At 41.5% G+C, this 18,444-nt stretch overlaps 1 protein-coding gene across 2 annotated transcripts in view; it reads left to right on the plus strand.

Annotated features, from left to right (window-relative positions):
• The window catches only part of csmd3b (CUB and Sushi multiple domains 3b), a 363,253-nt gene that overhangs the window by 338,065 nt on the left and 6,744 nt on the right, over positions 1-18,444 (plus strand). For both annotated transcript variants that reach the window (XM_037092815.1, XM_037092814.1), the window contains 11 exons: positions 4,071-4,253; positions 4,395-4,571; positions 6,232-6,411; positions 6,655-6,828; positions 7,005-7,178; positions 10,987-11,060; positions 12,737-12,848; positions 12,946-13,125; positions 15,159-15,218; positions 16,083-16,241; positions 17,395-17,531. In XM_037092815.1, the coding sequence (XP_036948710.1) occupies positions 4,071-4,253; positions 4,395-4,571; positions 6,232-6,411; positions 6,655-6,828; positions 7,005-7,178; positions 10,987-11,060; positions 12,737-12,848; positions 12,946-13,125; positions 15,159-15,218; positions 16,083-16,241; positions 17,395-17,531 (1,610 nt within the window). The remainder of the gene's footprint in view (positions 1-4,070; positions 4,254-4,394; positions 4,572-6,231; positions 6,412-6,654; positions 6,829-7,004; positions 7,179-10,986; positions 11,061-12,736; positions 12,849-12,945; positions 13,126-15,158; positions 15,219-16,082; positions 16,242-17,394; positions 17,532-18,444) is intronic.

Raw genomic sequence — 18,444 nt, forward strand, 5'->3', positions numbered from 1 at the left:
CATGAACCTATTTTTAAGATGTAATTTTACACAGTGTGAGGCTTTTTTTTTTCTTTTCTTGTGATTGCTGATTGTTAAATGCTGTGAATGAAAGGTCAAGACGAAAAGTGGGCAGATGAAGTCACTGACTGTATGTTCTTTAAAGACAAACACATTTAAATACTTAATGAGTGGTCCAAATCTTGACATTTTAGTGCAAAGTCTTTGAATGGTATATATTTCATTAAAAATATGCAAAGCAAACGCCCTCTCCTGTTTGAAACCTGGCCATTGCAACTCAGTGTTTCTATTAGCTGATCTGAAAGCAAGTGACGCATACGCTTGCAGCTTCCTTCTTCAGACAACCTTCCCTCCCAGCCCCCTCCAGTAAAGGCCCCAACATCAAACCACAACAACAACATTTGCAAACAGAAAATAAAGAAAGCGGCGTGCCATGAATTGTTTGAAAATGTAAATTTGCACTGCCAGACCAGTAACTGCAGAATTATAATCCTTCGGGCGGCATCGTCTACGAGTGACCTCCATTCACTCTGTGCTCTCAGCCCCAGCTGCTTCCACTCCGACTGTCTCAGCACCGTCTGTCTGCACCAACGACTCAAACTAGTCCGGCTCTGGACCACCGTGGTGTTGGCAGACAGGAGACTCCGGAGACGAGAAGTCCCCCACTTCATAAAACACTTGAATTGCAAAAGTATTTGTGCTGCTACGTGTCTTATCGCTAAACCACAACGCCGTTAGCCAAAAATCTGAGGTCGTGCAGATCTGTGCATTATCTTTCTTATTAACTGTGTTTTGTTTTCCATGGTGAGTGGATTTGAGACGATATTGCGTACTGCTGATGCACAGCTATCATTGTTCTGTAAAACGCTCTATACAAGCATTTTTCCTCCCTGGTGGATTAACAGTGTATGCGTATCTCACCACTTATTGGGCTGAATTGTCTCTCTAGACAGAAAGCCTCCTTTACCTTCCACCATGTGTAAACAAACAGTCAAAGTTATATGGTTTGTAGCTGGCTGGCCGTGGGATGATTACGGCTCTTCAGACTGAGAGGCTCCCAGATGCCGCTTATGTAACAAAGTAACTGAAAACACATCCCAGACGAGTTGTCCAAGAATATATTGTTATTTACAACAATTGTCTGGGGGAGACGCAGGGTGAGGGAGGTTAATAGTTTATAAAGCAGTGAGTCATGTTTTGTGCTAGACAGGTTCGTACCAGAGCCCCGCAGAGATAAGAGGTTCACCCCCCCCTCGCTAGAATTGCGACGTCCGCAATAATGCTCCATGACTGTTGATAAGCAGTGGCGTTTGTGATGTAATGTTGGTTATGTTAACACATTCACTTTTCAGGTGGCATTATTTATCCATTTTAACCAAGTAGGTGCTGCGGTTACTCTGGCTGAAATGAAATCAGAAAATGAAAATGAAAACATATTTGTCTCAGGAAGAGTTCTACCAGAGCTGTACGCAATGCCAGACAATAGTGAGGATTTTAGATTTGACTACTAACACGCTATGAGCCGTGACCTTCTTTACACTTGAGTCCTCAAAAACTGGAAATTCAAAAGCAAAGTCAAGAATTATCTTTTTTTCCTCTTTTGGTTCTTCCTGAATAAATTCTATAACCTGACACTGAGTAGTGGAAATACATTCTGTAGTTTATGTGTAGTCCCTCTGACAAACCAACCAACGAACTGATAAGGGTGAAAACACGGCCACCCTGAGGTAGAAGTGGAAAAATCGAAAGCAAGCCTTGTGTAGCTGCACAGCTTAAATGTGTATCTAATTTTTTCTTAAGTATACATGTTTCAATGAAAACACAGCTTTGAAAGCAAATCTTTTATTCTGCATCATTACTCGAGTCAGCACTTGCAGCTAGTTTATGAGGACTTGGAACTTGACCTAGACTTGTTTCATCGTGTACTTAAAAAAAAAAGAAAGAAAGAAAGAAAGAAAGAGAGAAATAAGTTGAAGGATTATTTCAACATTTTGGGAAAATAAGGTACAGTCTCAAGGTGGTAAGATTAGTTTAGCATGAAGACTAGAAACAGATGGGAAACAGCTCATGTTGCTCCCCCAAAGGTAAAGCAAAACCTCTACCAACACCTCTAAATCTTGTTTTTTGTTTTTATAATCTGTACAAAAATGGCAGTTTAAAAATAATGAAATGTGCTCTTTTATTAATGGGGGTAATGAGCAGGACTATTTCTTGCTACTATGCAATCAACTGCTGGTATGTTGTCCTCAGTATGATATTGTCAGGATAGAGCAGAGACTCCAGGTAGTAATAACCCCCCCTGTGAAATCAAAAATTGCCTCATTTAGTGCGGTGCAGTGAGCAAAAACATGTTTCTAAAAATGTCACATCATTCCTCTAATCTTTGGTAACTGCAGGCTAAAAGGTTGGCACTTAAAAAATATATGTTAGATGAAACTTCATCATGTTTAAATGGTTTAATTTGTCCTCTGAGGTTTCCCTACTCACCCACATACAGTACGACTCTTTATCATGAGGGTGAGAATGATTTTTGTTCTCATCCAGCTCTCTGAGAACGTCTGCAAACGTGGGCAAAGGAGCTTCAGCTCAGTAACCCATGAATTTACCCGAGCCGGAGCGTAGCCATAATCTTTCCATCGGATAGATGCTTGTGTGTGTGTGTATGTATGTGTGTGTGTGAGTGTGTGCGTGCAGATGAATGTGTGTGTGACCGATTAGTGGTTGTTCCAAAGTCACCTGAGGGAAACGACAGAGATTAGTTTTCACTACGCTCTGACCCACAAAACTTACACACATAGGCACACACACTTGCACCGGTGACATCAGGTAGATTGGTTGTTCTCCCTGTTGAGACCAGATACACCTGAGGCTACATGGTGGCTTTTGTAGCTGTGCAAGTGTGTGCGTGTATCCCATGGGAGTAGTGTAGATGGCGGTGCAGCGTCTCCGAGGGTGTCTGTCAGGGATTTTTTATTTTTTTTATTTTCCGATATTCACATATAAAAACAATTCATCCTGTCGTAGACCTTTTGCTCACATTTCCGAGCTTTTAAAGACAAATAACGGTGACACGACGCTATAAAGGTTTATTTATACGAGTCGGAGACATCTGAAAACCCGAGGCATTGCAAAAGATGTTGTATCATTATTACATGTTGTGTCTGCGGCGTGTGTACGCTCGATTCAGCGGCAAGCCTCTAGATATTTGCAGTATAGTACAAACAGAGGAGGTGTGAAATTAGGTTATTTGTCAAAAGTATCACAAAAAAACACTGCAGACACATTTGGGAAGTTCTTACAGCAAGGTAGCTGTTTTGTATTTTGTCGCACACCTTCAATTATTGTTCAATAATGGATGTGAATGGTGCGAGCACATTTATAATTACAGTTAAAATGGTAAATAGATGAATCCGGTTTTCTTCTATTGGCAGAAATGAATCGGGCTTTGACATTAACAAAATGAACACGGAAATGCCAATTTTAGACCATGAACAAAATAGGCAAATAATGACGCAGAAATGTTTTGATAACAAAACACGTATGATTGTCTGGACCCGCATTAAAAAGCGTGTGTTTGCGAGTGAAAGCGCGCGTGTGTGTCTCTGTGTGAGCTTGTGTTCCCAGGAGCTTGTTCTGTCCGTCGGAAAGAAATTTGCTGACCAGGCAGCTCTGCAAGGACAGAGCGGGGATCACACACACATTGCCACCCACCTACCCATCAACACACATACATTCAAACGCGCACACACACACACACACACACACACACACACACACACACACACACACGCATACTGTATTCTTAAGGCAAACATACGCCTCTTGTCACCAACATGCGTGTGCAGTCCACCTCCATCTGTAGGCAGCCATTTCACACTTGAGTATTCACCTCGTATAGCAGAGTTCAGCTCGGATTCCTTTACAATGCAGTAACTTATCTACACAAGGATTTGAAAGTCATTTTAAAGTTTGGAGTACATTCTGAAGATGCAGCTGGTTTTTGATGATTCAAGTATTCTAGCGCTAAGATCTGAGACCCCATTCTGTTTCCTCGTTCCTTTTCTCTGCAGGCGACACAGCTGGTTCCTGCGGCGACCCTGGCATTCCCTCCCATGGATCGAGGGAACAGACGGATTTCAGGATCCGCTCCAAGGTTCACTTCAGCTGCTCGGAGGGCTACGATCTGATTGGCTCCTCCGAGAGGATGTGCTTCCCTAATGGGACCTGGTCCGGCACGCAGCCCTTCTGTAAAGGTAGGAGGATACTTTGACTTGATCTCAGCACTTCGACACTTGCGCACGGACTCACTTAAATTGCCGTAGCAGTAGAGCTGAAACTCATTGAGATGCACAAGCCTCTCTCCCTCTCATTCTCTCATTTTTTTTCCCCCCCAGCTGTCCAGTGTGGTAACCCTGGCACTCCCAGTAATGGCAGAGTGTTTCGCTTGGATGGGACAACATTTTCTCACTCGGTCATCTACTCCTGCATGGATGGCTACCTGCTCACTGGTGCCACCACCAGGCTGTGTCAGGCGAATGGGACCTGGTCAGGAGCGCAGCCCAACTGTACCAGTGAGTGAGAGATGGCTGTTTAATACGCAGTTTAGTAATATCTAATGAGTAAATAAAGCTCTCTGCGATACAGTTTTTATTTATTAAAATGATTTTGGAGAACTCATCCCTTTACGTGCAGGCTAAAGAGCAGACCATCAGCTTTATGTATTACTAACTATATATAATCAGAGTGTTAAATCCTTGCTTTGCGATGACGTCAGGTCTCCAACCCATAAACATCCCAGAGCTCCTGATGTGTGATTCTAAGGTTTCCAGCCTTTTGCGACCCTACTTTATGCCCGGTTTTAAATTAAACCTTGTCAGTATAGGGTTTGAGTAATGAAATCAGCCTCAAATCTTCATGCTCCTGCTCCAGACTTTATAGGGTGACATGAATAACCTTGATTGTTGTTTACTTTAGCTAATTTGCTTTTCGAACTCCGTGGGGAAAAGGAAAAAAAAAAAAAAAAAAAGCCACAGGAGTAAACAACCATAAAGCATAACATTCTGCTACCGTGTGAAATGTGACCAGAGCCATGGTTGAGCAAGTGTTAATCAGTGCTGCATGTTACACAGACGACAAAATCTGCATGTCAAGATAAATACAACGGCTTGAGTAGCATATAATGGTAACAATTAACATGCAGCATACTCGCGAACAAAAATTATCTCATTAAACACATTTCTGCATTGTGTCCCAAGGTGAAATTCACTTACCTTGGAACCCCACATGAAAAGGGTACTAGCAGTGTTTTCCAATTTTCAGTGACATTCCTGACTTTAATGCAAAGAAATACGCTTTGAAACACCCAGCAGCACGGAACAAAGACGTAGAAATGCTGAGAAACCAAATTCCTTCAATATGGGGTCCTGGAAAGAGAAAAGTTTATAAGAATACCCCTGACTTAGAGGAAATAGCTTGCACAGTAGATTACACTACATCTATTAACAGGCATGACAGTATCTGGGGTGGGTTTAAAAGCATTTAAACTGCCTATTAGACTATGAAGGACAGGACTTTATAAGTGCAGTCAGGGGAATCCTAATGCTCCTTAAAAGAGTCCCAGGGCAACCTCAGCCAATTTAACATCACTGTTGTTTCTTTCATGAGAAGTGAAGCCCATACCTGAATCTAAAGAGATCATACGGTCCGATCACAGACCCGCTTCCCGCTTTGATCTCCACAACTTCAAATTACACAAATAAGTAGACGGATATAGTTAAAGTCAATAAAAATGCAGGCATTTCTTGGATCAAAGCAAGTCTGTTAAGACGTGATTCCTGAAACAAAATCTCCCGACAGGCAGAGACTTTATCTCAAACTTTGCCATTCTGATGTATATTTCACAGAGTCGCTTCTTACATACTTTTCAAACAGTGATAAGAGAAGATAAGAACAGCAAACATGTACCTACCGACAGGTCCGACTCAAATCAACGAAAAACTACCTCTTTGTCCCGACCAGTAACCGTCCTCTGTCACTGCCGCTCAGTCTGTCCGCGCCATTTTTCTTTAATCTCCCTCTTTATCTCTCCTTATCATTTAAATTACCAATATAAAAAAAAGCATATAAGCAAAAGTTACAAGCAAATTCAAATTCCAATCACCTCACGCAGTAAAGTAGTCTTAATTTTCATCCCATCTCCTCCACCCCAACCCCACTTCTCCCTCTCCCCAGTGATAAACTGCGGGGACCCAGGTGTCCCAGCCAACGGCCTTCGCTACGGAGAGGACTTTACAATCGCTCAGAATGTCTCCTTCCAGTGCCAACCAGGGTACAGGATGGAGGAGGATGGATCGCCTGTGAGGACGTGCACCCAAAATGGGACGTGGAATGGGAATATGCCTATATGTACAGGTAAATATTTAATGAAACCACAGAACTCTGAAAGTATCTCCCAGTTGTTTGCATTGAACACATTTTTCGAATCAGTTGTTAAAATCTGTTATCTAATCAGCCTGTCTGCCTCTATCTACAGCGATCAGTTAATTTACAGGATGGTGATTTTGACTGAAACAGACGCATCACCTGCGGCTGCTAAAAACTGATTTGTCCCTCTCTCCCCCTGTCTCTCTCTTTCGCTGTCTCTCTCTCCGTTAGCGGTGACCTGCCCGGCTCCCCCGGCCATCAGTAACGGGGTATTACAGGGCAGTGACTTTGAATGGGGCAGCAGCGTGAGCTACAGTTGCTCACCTGGATATGAGCTCTCATTCCCAGCAGTCCTGACCTGTGTGGCCAATGGCACCTGGAGTGGCATGTTACCACAGTGCTTACGTAAGTACATACACACATATACTCTTACCACTACACATGCATTTACACACATGTGTTAGCAAGCACACATTGTCTGTTATTATTCTTTACCAGCCATTAGTTAGAATTGGATGAAAAATCTATGTTTGTCCCTGGGTGCACTCATCACTGAAGTGGGATTGTGTGTGTGTGTGCAGCCAAGTTTTGCGGGGACCCCGGTACCCCAGTTGGTGGTTTCAGAGAGGGACGAAGCTTCATCTACCAATCAGAAGTGTCCTTCACTTGTGCCCCACCTCTCATACTGGTCGGCACAGCGACCAGACTTTGTGAAAGTGATGGTACCTGGAGCGGCACGCAGCCACGCTGCATTGGTAAGTTCAATCATTTGTGTTCACAATAGTAACTCACTACAAATGAGTGACTTAGTATCTCAAAACAGTGACTAAGTAACACGGAATATTGACGTAGCAACACAAAATAATGACTTGGCTAATAATGAGGATGAATACCACTGTAATGGAATATCCTCCAAAACTACTATGATTCTATGATTTGTGAATTCAAAAAATGTGTTATTTTACAAATGAAAGTTATCGTGTTCTTGAGCTACAGGAATAATGCAACTCATTTTAGTCGGCTCGAAAAATTTGACCACAATATGTTGTACTTTTTATGAAAACTTTTTATTTAAAAAATCTGTCTAATCTTCCACATTTTGCTCACTTTTTGATATGTTAGCCAACAGAAATCAGTTTAATTTTTTGTCTGTTTTTTTTTTTTTTTCAAATTCATGTGATCACTCAATCTTAACTGCAAGAACTTGAAGAGAGAGAGACTCGATGAGGTTATGATTGTGACCAGACATTGAAGGCCAGCTTTTGTGCCAGTTTTCACTACTTGGAGCTACCGTTATATTATGGTCAGCACCAAAAAAGTATTGAGATTCGAAAATCCAGCCTCAGGACTTAGTTAACCAACCTAAGATAAACAACTCCAAACCTTGGCACTACACCTCTGAATAAATTCATGAGTTAATAAAGTTTTCCAGCATTATGCTGTTCAGCAAACTCTCCAACTTGTTCAAAATACAGATCATCCACCGAACATCTTGATATAAGATTCAACTGATTACTTTTAAAAGTTCCTGACTATATCCACAATCACTTATCCCTGCATAAGCTGGACTGCAGCCTGGTATCCCCAGGCAGGGGTGTCTCACCCACTTCAGAGTCTGGTTTGAAATTAAAAAGGTGTTGATGATCAGTCTCTACAGGCCCCAGACTTTTTTGAATGATATTCCTCAGAAGGTAACATAAGTGTCTTTTAAATAGCACATCAAAGCGTGATATTAGGGACTTGTTTGTTACGTTGTCCCATATCAGTACACGTTTGCTATCTTAATTATGTTTTTATTTGTCCTTTTTTTATGTGTTTACTTTCCTGAGTCTGGGCTTAAAACTTATGAAACATATTATTATTTTTGTGCCAGCCTGCCAGTTTATCACGACTGGTTTGTGGCTCTCTGGGGAGCCTGGACTGGTGTCTGATGTTCCCCTGCCTAATGATCATGGCAATTAATGACCCATCGTCGCTGAGCTGACAGCCACATTTAAGTTCACTCATGGGTTTCCTGTGCAGAGCAACTACTGTTCTGTCAAAGTAAAAGTTACGCAGACTTATTGGAATAATAATCAACAGTGACTGGAGGTTTAAGTTAGACAATCGCTTAAAAAAAAAACGCACTTTAGGAGGACAAACCTACGAGGATCACGTTGATGTTTCCAAATTGGCAATTTTTACTCATGAAACTGCTGCTGTTCTCACTGTTGGACTGAAAAAATATCATCGATTTCATGCACTTAACATGTGATTATCTAAAATGACATAAACAAAATCATAGCTTAGCTGAGCAAAGAGCCACCCTCCAGTCACATGTCCATTTAACATTAGAAGAGAACCTAGATTGGCCATCACATTCAGTGAATACTGGGGGATAGCTAATGTTTATTGTATGGTCATAAAACTACTGAACTGTCCTCTTGGATGTGGATTGATTGCCAACTATGTTGATCATCTTTTAAGGTTTTTTTTCAAGCAGCATTTTAGAGTTGAATGAAGAGTCTTTGGGTTTTGTACTGGCTGAACAAAAGAATCTAGACTAAACGATTAATTGATCAATTTTGAAAGTATCTAGTCCACATTTTTATATAAGTGATAGTAAAAATAATCATTGGTTGTAGCCATACCTAAATGGCAACTCCACCAATTTTACACCTTAAAGTGTGTTTACACATCTCGTGAAGTACTACTGAGTATGTGATAAAAGATGCATAAAGTCTTTTGGCTAAGTTGCAACATGGGTAATGCAGAGGCCAAGTTTTGAAAAGGAAAAAAAAATGTGTGGAATTAAAAAAGTTGATATCTCTGCTTCTGCTGTGTTGATTTTGGTGGTTGGTTTTCGCCTGTCCAACAGTGCCAGGACAGGAATGCAAAGCTACACCAGTGGACTGCTTTTTTAAACCTGGTGCCTACATTATTTAGCCACTGAATGACATCAGATATCAGATTACATGCAGCTTCCTCTGGAGCCACAACAGGCTCAATACAACTAATTTCACATATGCAGTAGTACTCCCCAAGACCCATTAAATCTAGGTTGAATGGCCGATTGTTTATTAGAAAACCTGTTTTACAAAAAGTACTCCCGTATACTGTACTGTACTTAGAAGTAAGCTTGCGTCTTGGAGAAGATTCATACAGAGTAGTGCATCTGTGACACTTTTAGGCCAGATTCCAACTTCTAAAACAGCTTATATCCTACGAGTTACGTCTTAAGTATTTTTTTTCTTAAAGTAGGGATCTTACACAGGAAGCCCTTCTCAGAATTTACAGAGAAAGCCTCTGCTCATACAGTAAGTGAGGCAACACCAGTACTCGCTCTAACTTACAGTATTTAGCAAAAGGCTTCCAGAAATGGGCATCCACATGCAACTTCAAACAGGCCGCTGCTGTCCGGGGATTAACAAGAAATTGAGAAGGGATATTCAGCACACATTACAAATGGTCCCACCGGGTCAATTCAGCACCACATGTGATGTTTAGAGCACCACTTCACACGTCTGATTCCGAGCAGGTGCTTAAACATCGAGTGTGGTGGTGAATCGTAATAAATGAGAGCTTTTGTAACATGAACAGACACTTGACTCTCTGTTCCTTCACAGCACCAGATAAGGCATGCATGCGGCGCTTTACAGCTGCCATAAAGTGGAAAGTTCCCTGTGAAATAGACGATCTAAAAATAGGAGGCTCGCTCTGAAGTGCTCCTTGATTGATGTAAAGACTTAATCTATAGCTGCTGAAAAAGCAGGCGTCACGGTAAAAAAGTTTGAAGGGGAATCTTTTGGTTTCGTATCAGGATTTTTTTGATCATGAAGCAACCACACGAACATAAAGTGACAATCAGTGCTGCTTTATTTATTTTCATGATGGACGCGAGATTGTTATATAGAGTGTTGGGCATTGTATATGTGCGTGTGTGTGCGCGTGCCTGAGTGATTTATTAGTGCGTGATTGCAGCTGCGTGTTAGTGTTTGATGTGTATTACAATGTGACTGAAACAGAATGAGTTTTGAGCGGAAGCAGCCTGCTCTTTAAATAAGACAGACGAGGAGGGAGGGGTGGGTGGGCAGCAAGAGAGAGAGAGAGAGAGACATACAGTGACATGGAAAGATAGAAAGCGAGAGGAAGAAGGCAGTTAGAGAAAGAGAAGGAGGGGGGGCAGTAAAAGAGGTAGAAGGGAAAGAGAGAGAGAAAGAGAGGGGGAAAGAGAGGGAGAAGTGGAGAGTGAATCTGTCATTTCGGAAGCTGTATTGAATCGAGCTCTGCGTCAGGATGTGCTCTACATGCTGATGTTCCTGCCCCACACACACACACACACACACACACACACACACACACACACACACACACACACTCTCTCTCCCTCTCTCAAAGCAGGCCCTGCTTCGTTTTCTGATAAAGCACTACTGCCCCCTGCTGCCCTGCTGAGACACATACCCTGCTGTTACCATGACAACAGAGGAGAGGAGAGTTGAGAGAGGACATGTAATGCTACTGCTAATTTATCTTTCTTTTAGAGTTTGTGTGTAATTACTTACACGCTCGTGCTGCTCTTTTCAGAACCGACGAAAACCAGCTGCGATAATCCGGGAACGCCACGCTATGGCTCCTTAAACCGGACCTACGGTTTCAAGGTAAAGTATCTGCACTGGCAAACTTAACTCTAAAGCTACCTTCCTAGGTAGTCTGTAGCTCGTTGTGTTATGCAAAAAATGCAGCTAGACAATATATCAAGTTACAAAGTGAGAGAAGGGAAGGGAAGATGAGGGATGAGATCGGTGAAACTGAATTCTCTCAAAACTGAGAAAATAATGCGTTTTTGCAATTTCAGGTTTGGGAAGTTGACATTTTTACTATTCTATAATCCAAACAAATGATCATTCAAGTTATTTTGCAGATTATTTGATTATAGTTATCATTTTATACCATGTAATTGGCAAAGGCAGTTGTTTCTAGTAGAAAGCACTTGTTTCCCCCCATTTTGATCTTACTGCAATAATCCTATGTATGTAAGTGAGTTCTTGGTCGCTCTGATCATTCCCCCCGCCCCCCTCCTCTTCTCCTTCATTATAAAAGAGAGGGCTAAAGTTCACGGTCCCTGCTCTGTGTAAAAATGCATTCTAAAGTTCAGCCGAAGCTAATGTGAGACCTCGGCTCTCAGAGTCGGTCAAATCAAGTGGACATCTTTGCCCAGTGTGTAGCTTTACTGCTGGTGCTGTGTCCAGGCAACAAACCTACATGCAGCTACAGTACCAGGAATTAATCCCCTACTGAGGCTCCACCAGGACACAGTGTCCACCGAAACAGACTGACTTCAATGTTGGAAGATTACCACTCGCATTCAGCTGAAGATGGAAGACGGGAGGATGATTACAGCCAACCACTACTGCTTTAACTGAATCACTGTATGCCATTGGAGTTGTGTATCAAGACAGACATTTGAAAATGTGCTCCGGACATTTAGTGTTTGATTTAGATAACCATCAACAGTCTGTATCTATGAGATGAAGGCTCAGTTTTTCTCTTTGGTGCTTTTGACGTTCTCAGGAAAAAAATGCTTTAATGTTGCAATACATGTATTTGCAGCTGCATAGTCATTGCACAGTAACCATTAGAGATGCAATATGTGTATTTTTTGGGCCAATATCATGACTAGTATTTTCACATTTTTAGATTTTAAATAAGTTAATAGCCCTGTGTAGACTGGCGACCTGTCCAGGGTGTCCCCTGCCTTCGCCCTAAGTCAGCTGGGATAGGCTCCAGCCCCCCCGCGACCCTGCAGAGGATTAAGCGGCGTACATATAATGTACAGATAATGGATGGATGGATGGAAATAAGTTAATAACCTGTAGTTTATGCACATCTGAGAGTTAAACAATGTTAAACAATCTTGTTCTTGTTCTTGTTCTTGTTCTTGTTCTTGTTCTTGTTCTTCTTCTTCTTCTTCTTCTTCTTCTTCTTCTTCTCAGTGTGAATAATAGAACTGCTTTATTTATTCGCAATTATTTCACTGATACCAATAAACAGTCGATCATGTAAATTTCCCAACATCAGGCAATTTATCCCTGGTAACCATCTATATATGTCTGTCTTTTGTTTACCAGGGCCCACTCATCAAATACTCTTAACAGACACATTATCTAATTTGAGTTTATTGGTCTTTGTCAGAGCATCACTTACTCATATTTTACTGCCCCCTCTAATACATCTATGTAACATTCTGTTACATAAAGGTATGCAGAAAATGTTTAAACTCGTTTTTTTCTGTGTCCCATTCTCTCTCTCTCTCCCTCTCTCTGTCTCTCCTCAGGTGGGGAGCGTGGTGTCATTCCAGTGCCAGCCAGGTCATTTGATCCAGGGCTCTTCCTCCAGAACCTGCCAGCCTGATCTGACCTGGAGCGGAACGCAACCCGAGTGCATACGTAGGAAACACTCATCCTATCGTCTCGTTAACATAATCGCCCCTACATGCTCTGTTTGACAGACTCTAAAGTCCAGTGTCCCTTCTCCTCCCACCAGCCCATGCATGTAAGCAGCCAGAGAGCCCGCTCCATGTGGACGTGGTGGGGATGGATCTGCCTGGTTTTGGCTACACCTTGGTGTACAGCTGTCAGCATGGCTTCTTCCTGGCGGGGGGTTCTGAACACAGAGTCTGCAAGAGTGACGGCACTTGGACAGGAAAGATGCCGATATGTCGAGGTAAAAAAAAAGAAAAATCTCTTTCTTGTTTTTGAAATGTTATATTTTTTGTATCTATAACTTGAATTTGATTGAAGGTTTGAAATGACGTATGACTGAACATGTTCAAGTGTTGTCTTGCTCAAGGACACTTTGTCAGCGCACATACCTGGCCATCTGGAGCAGGGTGAGATTTCCTGGTGGGCTGGTCGCTGGTCTGGCAGCACTGTTAAAAACAGATAATACGATATCCCATGGTGTTTCATACTTCATTAGATCGACCAGGGCAGGTCCTTACATCGGAGGTTATGAATTCACCACATGTCCCGAGTCAATTTTTCTCTGCAAAACAACTTTCCTGCATACACGGATCTAACGGGGACTGACAGAGCGTGTCCTCCTTGTTTATCAAGTCACCAAAATATGTGCACAATGTCATGTTTGTTTACATAACTCCCAGCCTAAATAAGATAAAAACTAAAATGTATCTTGGCTTGTGGATGTGGGATGATGACAGTATGGTATACATTTCCGGACCTTTTTTTTTTTAGTTATTGTTTTGTTTTATTCCAGTCCTCCATTGCCTTCTTCTAATGTTTACATGAGTTAATTTAGGAAGTGTGACTTTCTGACCCTTTACCTGATGTTGTATTTCGACACTCACCATTAAGGAGTACTTAAAGGACTGGTTTGTAAGAGAAGGCCAGCATTTTAGTTAAAAATAGTTCAACAGGCGCTTCACGCCTCTCGTTTGCCTGGCAGCCCTGTCTTTTCATTCCCAGAGCTGCTGTAAATCACCTCTGTACAGTATTTCTTGTATTCAAACTGGCACTTTTCGGTCTCACAGGCTAAGTTCAGCTGCAGTCTGGTGTCTAGCCGCCCTCAATGGGAGGCCAGTTGACTTAACTACGGTGAATGCCCCTGTCATCCAAGGGCCACTTAGCTTGGCTAACTGAAATCCCTGCTAACAGCAGCTAGTCACTATAGCCAAAGATAACTACACCATAGTAACAAGTCCAGTATAGTTAGCAGGGTTAACGGGTTATGCTGCCCCCTCCTATAGTTTTCAATTCAGTCCGATTTTTTTTACAAATTACACATTTTAGCTGCATCAATAGTTTCAAAAACATCTCACCATAATGCCTTTGTAGTAGTTGTCCCAGGACTTTTGGTCGTGTCACACAGTCCACATCAGCGGATGGAGTTTGCCCAGCTGCAATGGAATTACATGGCAAATTTCCACTTTACTGAGAACTTTAAGGACTTCATGTCCACCTTGGTTTAAAAGTTGAGATTGAAAGCACCACCCTGACCTTGGAAACAGTTGTAGACAAAACAGTTGTACCACCAAGTCCAATTTACCTGCAACTCTGCAGCCTTCGATAGTATCACAGAAAATTCCATCAATAGTAAAAAGTAAAACATTGCAAGGTAAGTACAAATTGCAAGGTGTAGATTCTCCAACATAGTGGTTTTGTTCATTTCTCTATTTTTTCCGAACACTAAAATGCTGAGGATGTGAGCCCACCTTTGTGCAAAGAAAAACTGCAAGTGTCAACTTGGAAGTCATTCCAACAAAGCTGGCACCCTTTTGCCCTGCAGTTGTCTTTAAATTTGGAGCACTCTCTGATCCAATTTGAGATCCTAGGACAAATAGCCTCTCTCTTGCGCGCCTTTACTTGTTGGCAACAATGACTGCATCTTGAAGTGATGATAGAAGCTGTTCTGAATGGCAAAGTGTCTCAAGGCCACTTTTAAAAGGATATTACATGCACCACTATTATTGGTCGTGAACTCAATTTGCATCGCCTCTCTTACAAATAACCACTAAAGAGGTTTATTTTGTGGGGTTCTGTTCAACACAGTTCTCGCTCATTATACGCATGTGTGAGTAATAATGGCCAGCACTGCATTCTAATTTGGTAATAAAGTACACCCGCCCAGAGTGAGCAGCAAAAACATTTGAATATCCTTTCATACTGTGACCCTACAGCTCTGCTCTTGTGTGTTAATAGGACAATAATTATCCCCCTCTGTCTGTCTTGTGTGTGTAGCCGGAGAGAAGAAGAAACCTGTGAAGCCGGCAACAGGAACTCCCAGCCCCAAACTTAATGGTCAGTTCTCCTGCAGTCGTTTCTATTCCAGAATAGTACAGTCCTGTCAATCCTCGTCTATTATTGATTTTTCTCATCTACTGTATTTTGGTCTAGTTTACTTTGTTTTCGTCTGCTATAGTTTTATGAATTCTGCTCCTCTGCACTCTGCTCGGTTCTGCTCCCGAGTGTTGTTCTTCTTGTATTCTTGTCAATTTTATTGTACCATCCTGCTTTCCATCGTAAATAATTTATTTTCCTCTCTACACATAGAAAGGTATATTAACTACGCTGAAGTTCTGTTTCTTTGTTCTGCAGTTTGTTCAGTTTTTTTTTCAGACCTGCTCTGTTGTGATAAGTCCTATTCTATTAGAATTTAATAACCCTCAATGACCACAACCGTTCTCATCTAACAAAGTGGCCCTTTCAATCTAAGATTCTGATTAAAGCCAGCTGTTATATCTTACTATATGTAACACCAATCAGCCATGTGAGAAGCACTTTTGATCCTATATGTATTTTTCTGCAGACTTTTGTTTTTCACTAACATTTAATGATATATAGTTAAAGCTGACGTTCCCACTGTGCTTATTTCATGCGCCGTGTTACTTTGCAAGCATCTTTGACATCTACACAACAGTGTCATCTCGGACTCCCAGCTACTTTTGGGTACACTCATTTTCTTAAGACCAACAGTTTAATTGGGTCTCAAACCTAACATTATTGCATTGAAGATGAATCAGATGTACTCATCAGTTAAGTGGTATGTGAGCTGGTGCGTGGTGCAGGGTTTTTCTAGCCCGAGGTTATTGTGAACAAACATTGTGATTGGGTCAATCTGTTCTATTCTAATCTGTTGTAATCACGTATGTTCTTTTTGTTTAGTTCCAGATGATGTCTTTGCTCCTAACTACATATGGAAAGGTTCTTACAATTACCGTGGGAGGAAGCAGCCGATGACACTGAGCATCACCAGCTTCAACTCCACAACGGGGAGGGTTAACGTTTCCCTTAGCAACAGCAACATGGACCTGCTCCTATCAGGCATGTGTTTTTTATGGATAATTAAAGCTATGTGTACCAATTACCTAATTATGTTGTAAGTACATGTGACTTTACTGGACATGCCATACTATATGCCATGAATACACACTGCAGTACATCATGATGTTGTATTGATCCCTTGGTATTGCACTCAATAAACACTGAGCTGTTGTTTTTCAAATATGATTTTTTATTATTTCCATCACAGATATCCATAAAGGCAGCACAGTGCGTTTAACAGATATTCATAAAGAGAACAAACCCCGCTAAGCCCCCCAAAACACCAAAACAGCAGCTCTTACCATCCATCAAGACTTTTACAATGAATCACCCGTGCTGCTTTTCTAATAGTGTCTGGATTTCATTACATTCCTGGAGCTACAACCCTTCATTTTCATGATATTACTGTATATCCCCCCTCACACTCACACAACATGCACACATATTCCCACACAGACCTCCCAGGGTCCCACAACTGCGTCAGCAGGGGGTTAAGACCCTATTAAAACACAAATCCTGTTGAAGCTTGAATTGGTTCCTGGAGTATCAAAGAGCACAAACACCGTATCACAAAACCATGCAGCTATCAGACTTTTAACATGCATCTTGTGGCTTAAAGGAGCAGCTTTAGATCAATAACAGCTAGGGCTACACTCACGCAGGCACCCAAAGGCCAGAGCCCAGTTGCATAAACACCTGATTGATTTTCTTCTTAAGATTTTTCTCAAAATGTCAAGTTTTCCTTACCTCAGCACTGCGCTTAATGGAGTAGTTCAGCATTTTGGGAAATAGACATATTTCACTTTCTTTGTGAGAGTGAGATGAGAAGACGACCTCAATCTTGGGTCAGTGCATTACGTACAAACCCGGAGTCAAGAAATGCTCAATGTAGCTTTCAGAAAGAGAAAAGCCATGAGGAAATAGCTATCCTGGCTGTACTTGAAGCTGTATTTCGTTTGTTTTACGTGACCAGAAAAGTAGAATTAAAGACGTGATATTATGAAGAGTTACAGCAGACATTTGAACTATTTCTTGACCCAACACATGCAGTCTAAGTCCTGCTGTCTCCCAGTTTCCTCTTTAATCTCTATCATTTCCATCATCATTTTTTTTTTTTTTTTAATAAACCTGTTTTTTATTCTGTCCACTGCAGGAGTGTATAAGGCTGCTGAGGCCAGGCTGTTACTGCTGATGTACCAGGTGAACTATGTGAACCAGGGAAACCAGCTCAAAGATTCAGCCATTGCCCCAGCCAAAATCATAGAGGACTCCTGGACTATGGATGGATTTGTAAGTCTCACCTGACACAGATCAGTCAGCTTAATTAGATTCAGTTGAGCTTATTGATAAAGACTGATTTACGCAAAATGTCACAGAATAAATGCTTCTCGTTGTGGATAATCAAATAACCTCTTTCTGTAAAGGCATTTTTTATGGTGTTGTTCATTTGAAAAGACAAATGGAGGTCAGTCAGAATCAGACATTTCATTGCTCTGTATTTGTCATAATGTTCAAGCAAAGTTAATAATGCATTTGTAGAGAACACAACCAAGGAATATAAATGCTGTGGTCATCTGTTGACAAATTAGCTTATTCTTGACATTCATACTCTCCTTGAAGTACCTGCAGAGTGAAAACCATGCTCATTACCGACAGTATAACAGCATAAACACTAACCATAGACCATTTTCATCATCTGGAAATGCATTTGTGACAGTTTGTCTAAATCTTGTGGGTAAATCTTGTCAGGTAATCTTATTGTCCAGGGAATTGCAGACCCCAAAAGAAATGCTTTTTGTCCTTTCTCACAGTTACTTTATTCTATCATTCCATTTTTTTATGATCAGTTTGACCCCAATAACTCCACATCCTTTTCTATTTCTGTTTTTGCTTTAATAAGTTTTTAAAGATGCAAATGCATTTGGGTCCTGGGGGAGCAACCACCTCCGCCTGTTTAATAGTTGGAAACGTTCATACTGAGTTAATGTTTGCTTCGGGTCTTAATTCAGTCAGGAATCAGTCATCGCACACTGTCTGTCAGGAATATTAAGGAGACGGGCAACGATGCATTAGACGTAGATCAGCCAGTGTTGAAGTTCAAATGACTGTGGGTTTATTTGAATTATTTTCTATTCTAAAATTGGCAGCAGTTAGTGGTTATTCAGGCTATATGCTGTTGGAAGCCATGTTGACACAACCACGA

This window comes from Acanthopagrus latus, chromosome 3, assembly GCF_904848185.1.
Source record: "Acanthopagrus latus isolate v.2019 chromosome 3, fAcaLat1.1, whole genome shotgun sequence".
Lineage (NCBI taxonomy): Eukaryota > Metazoa > Chordata > Actinopteri > Spariformes > Sparidae > Acanthopagrus > Acanthopagrus latus.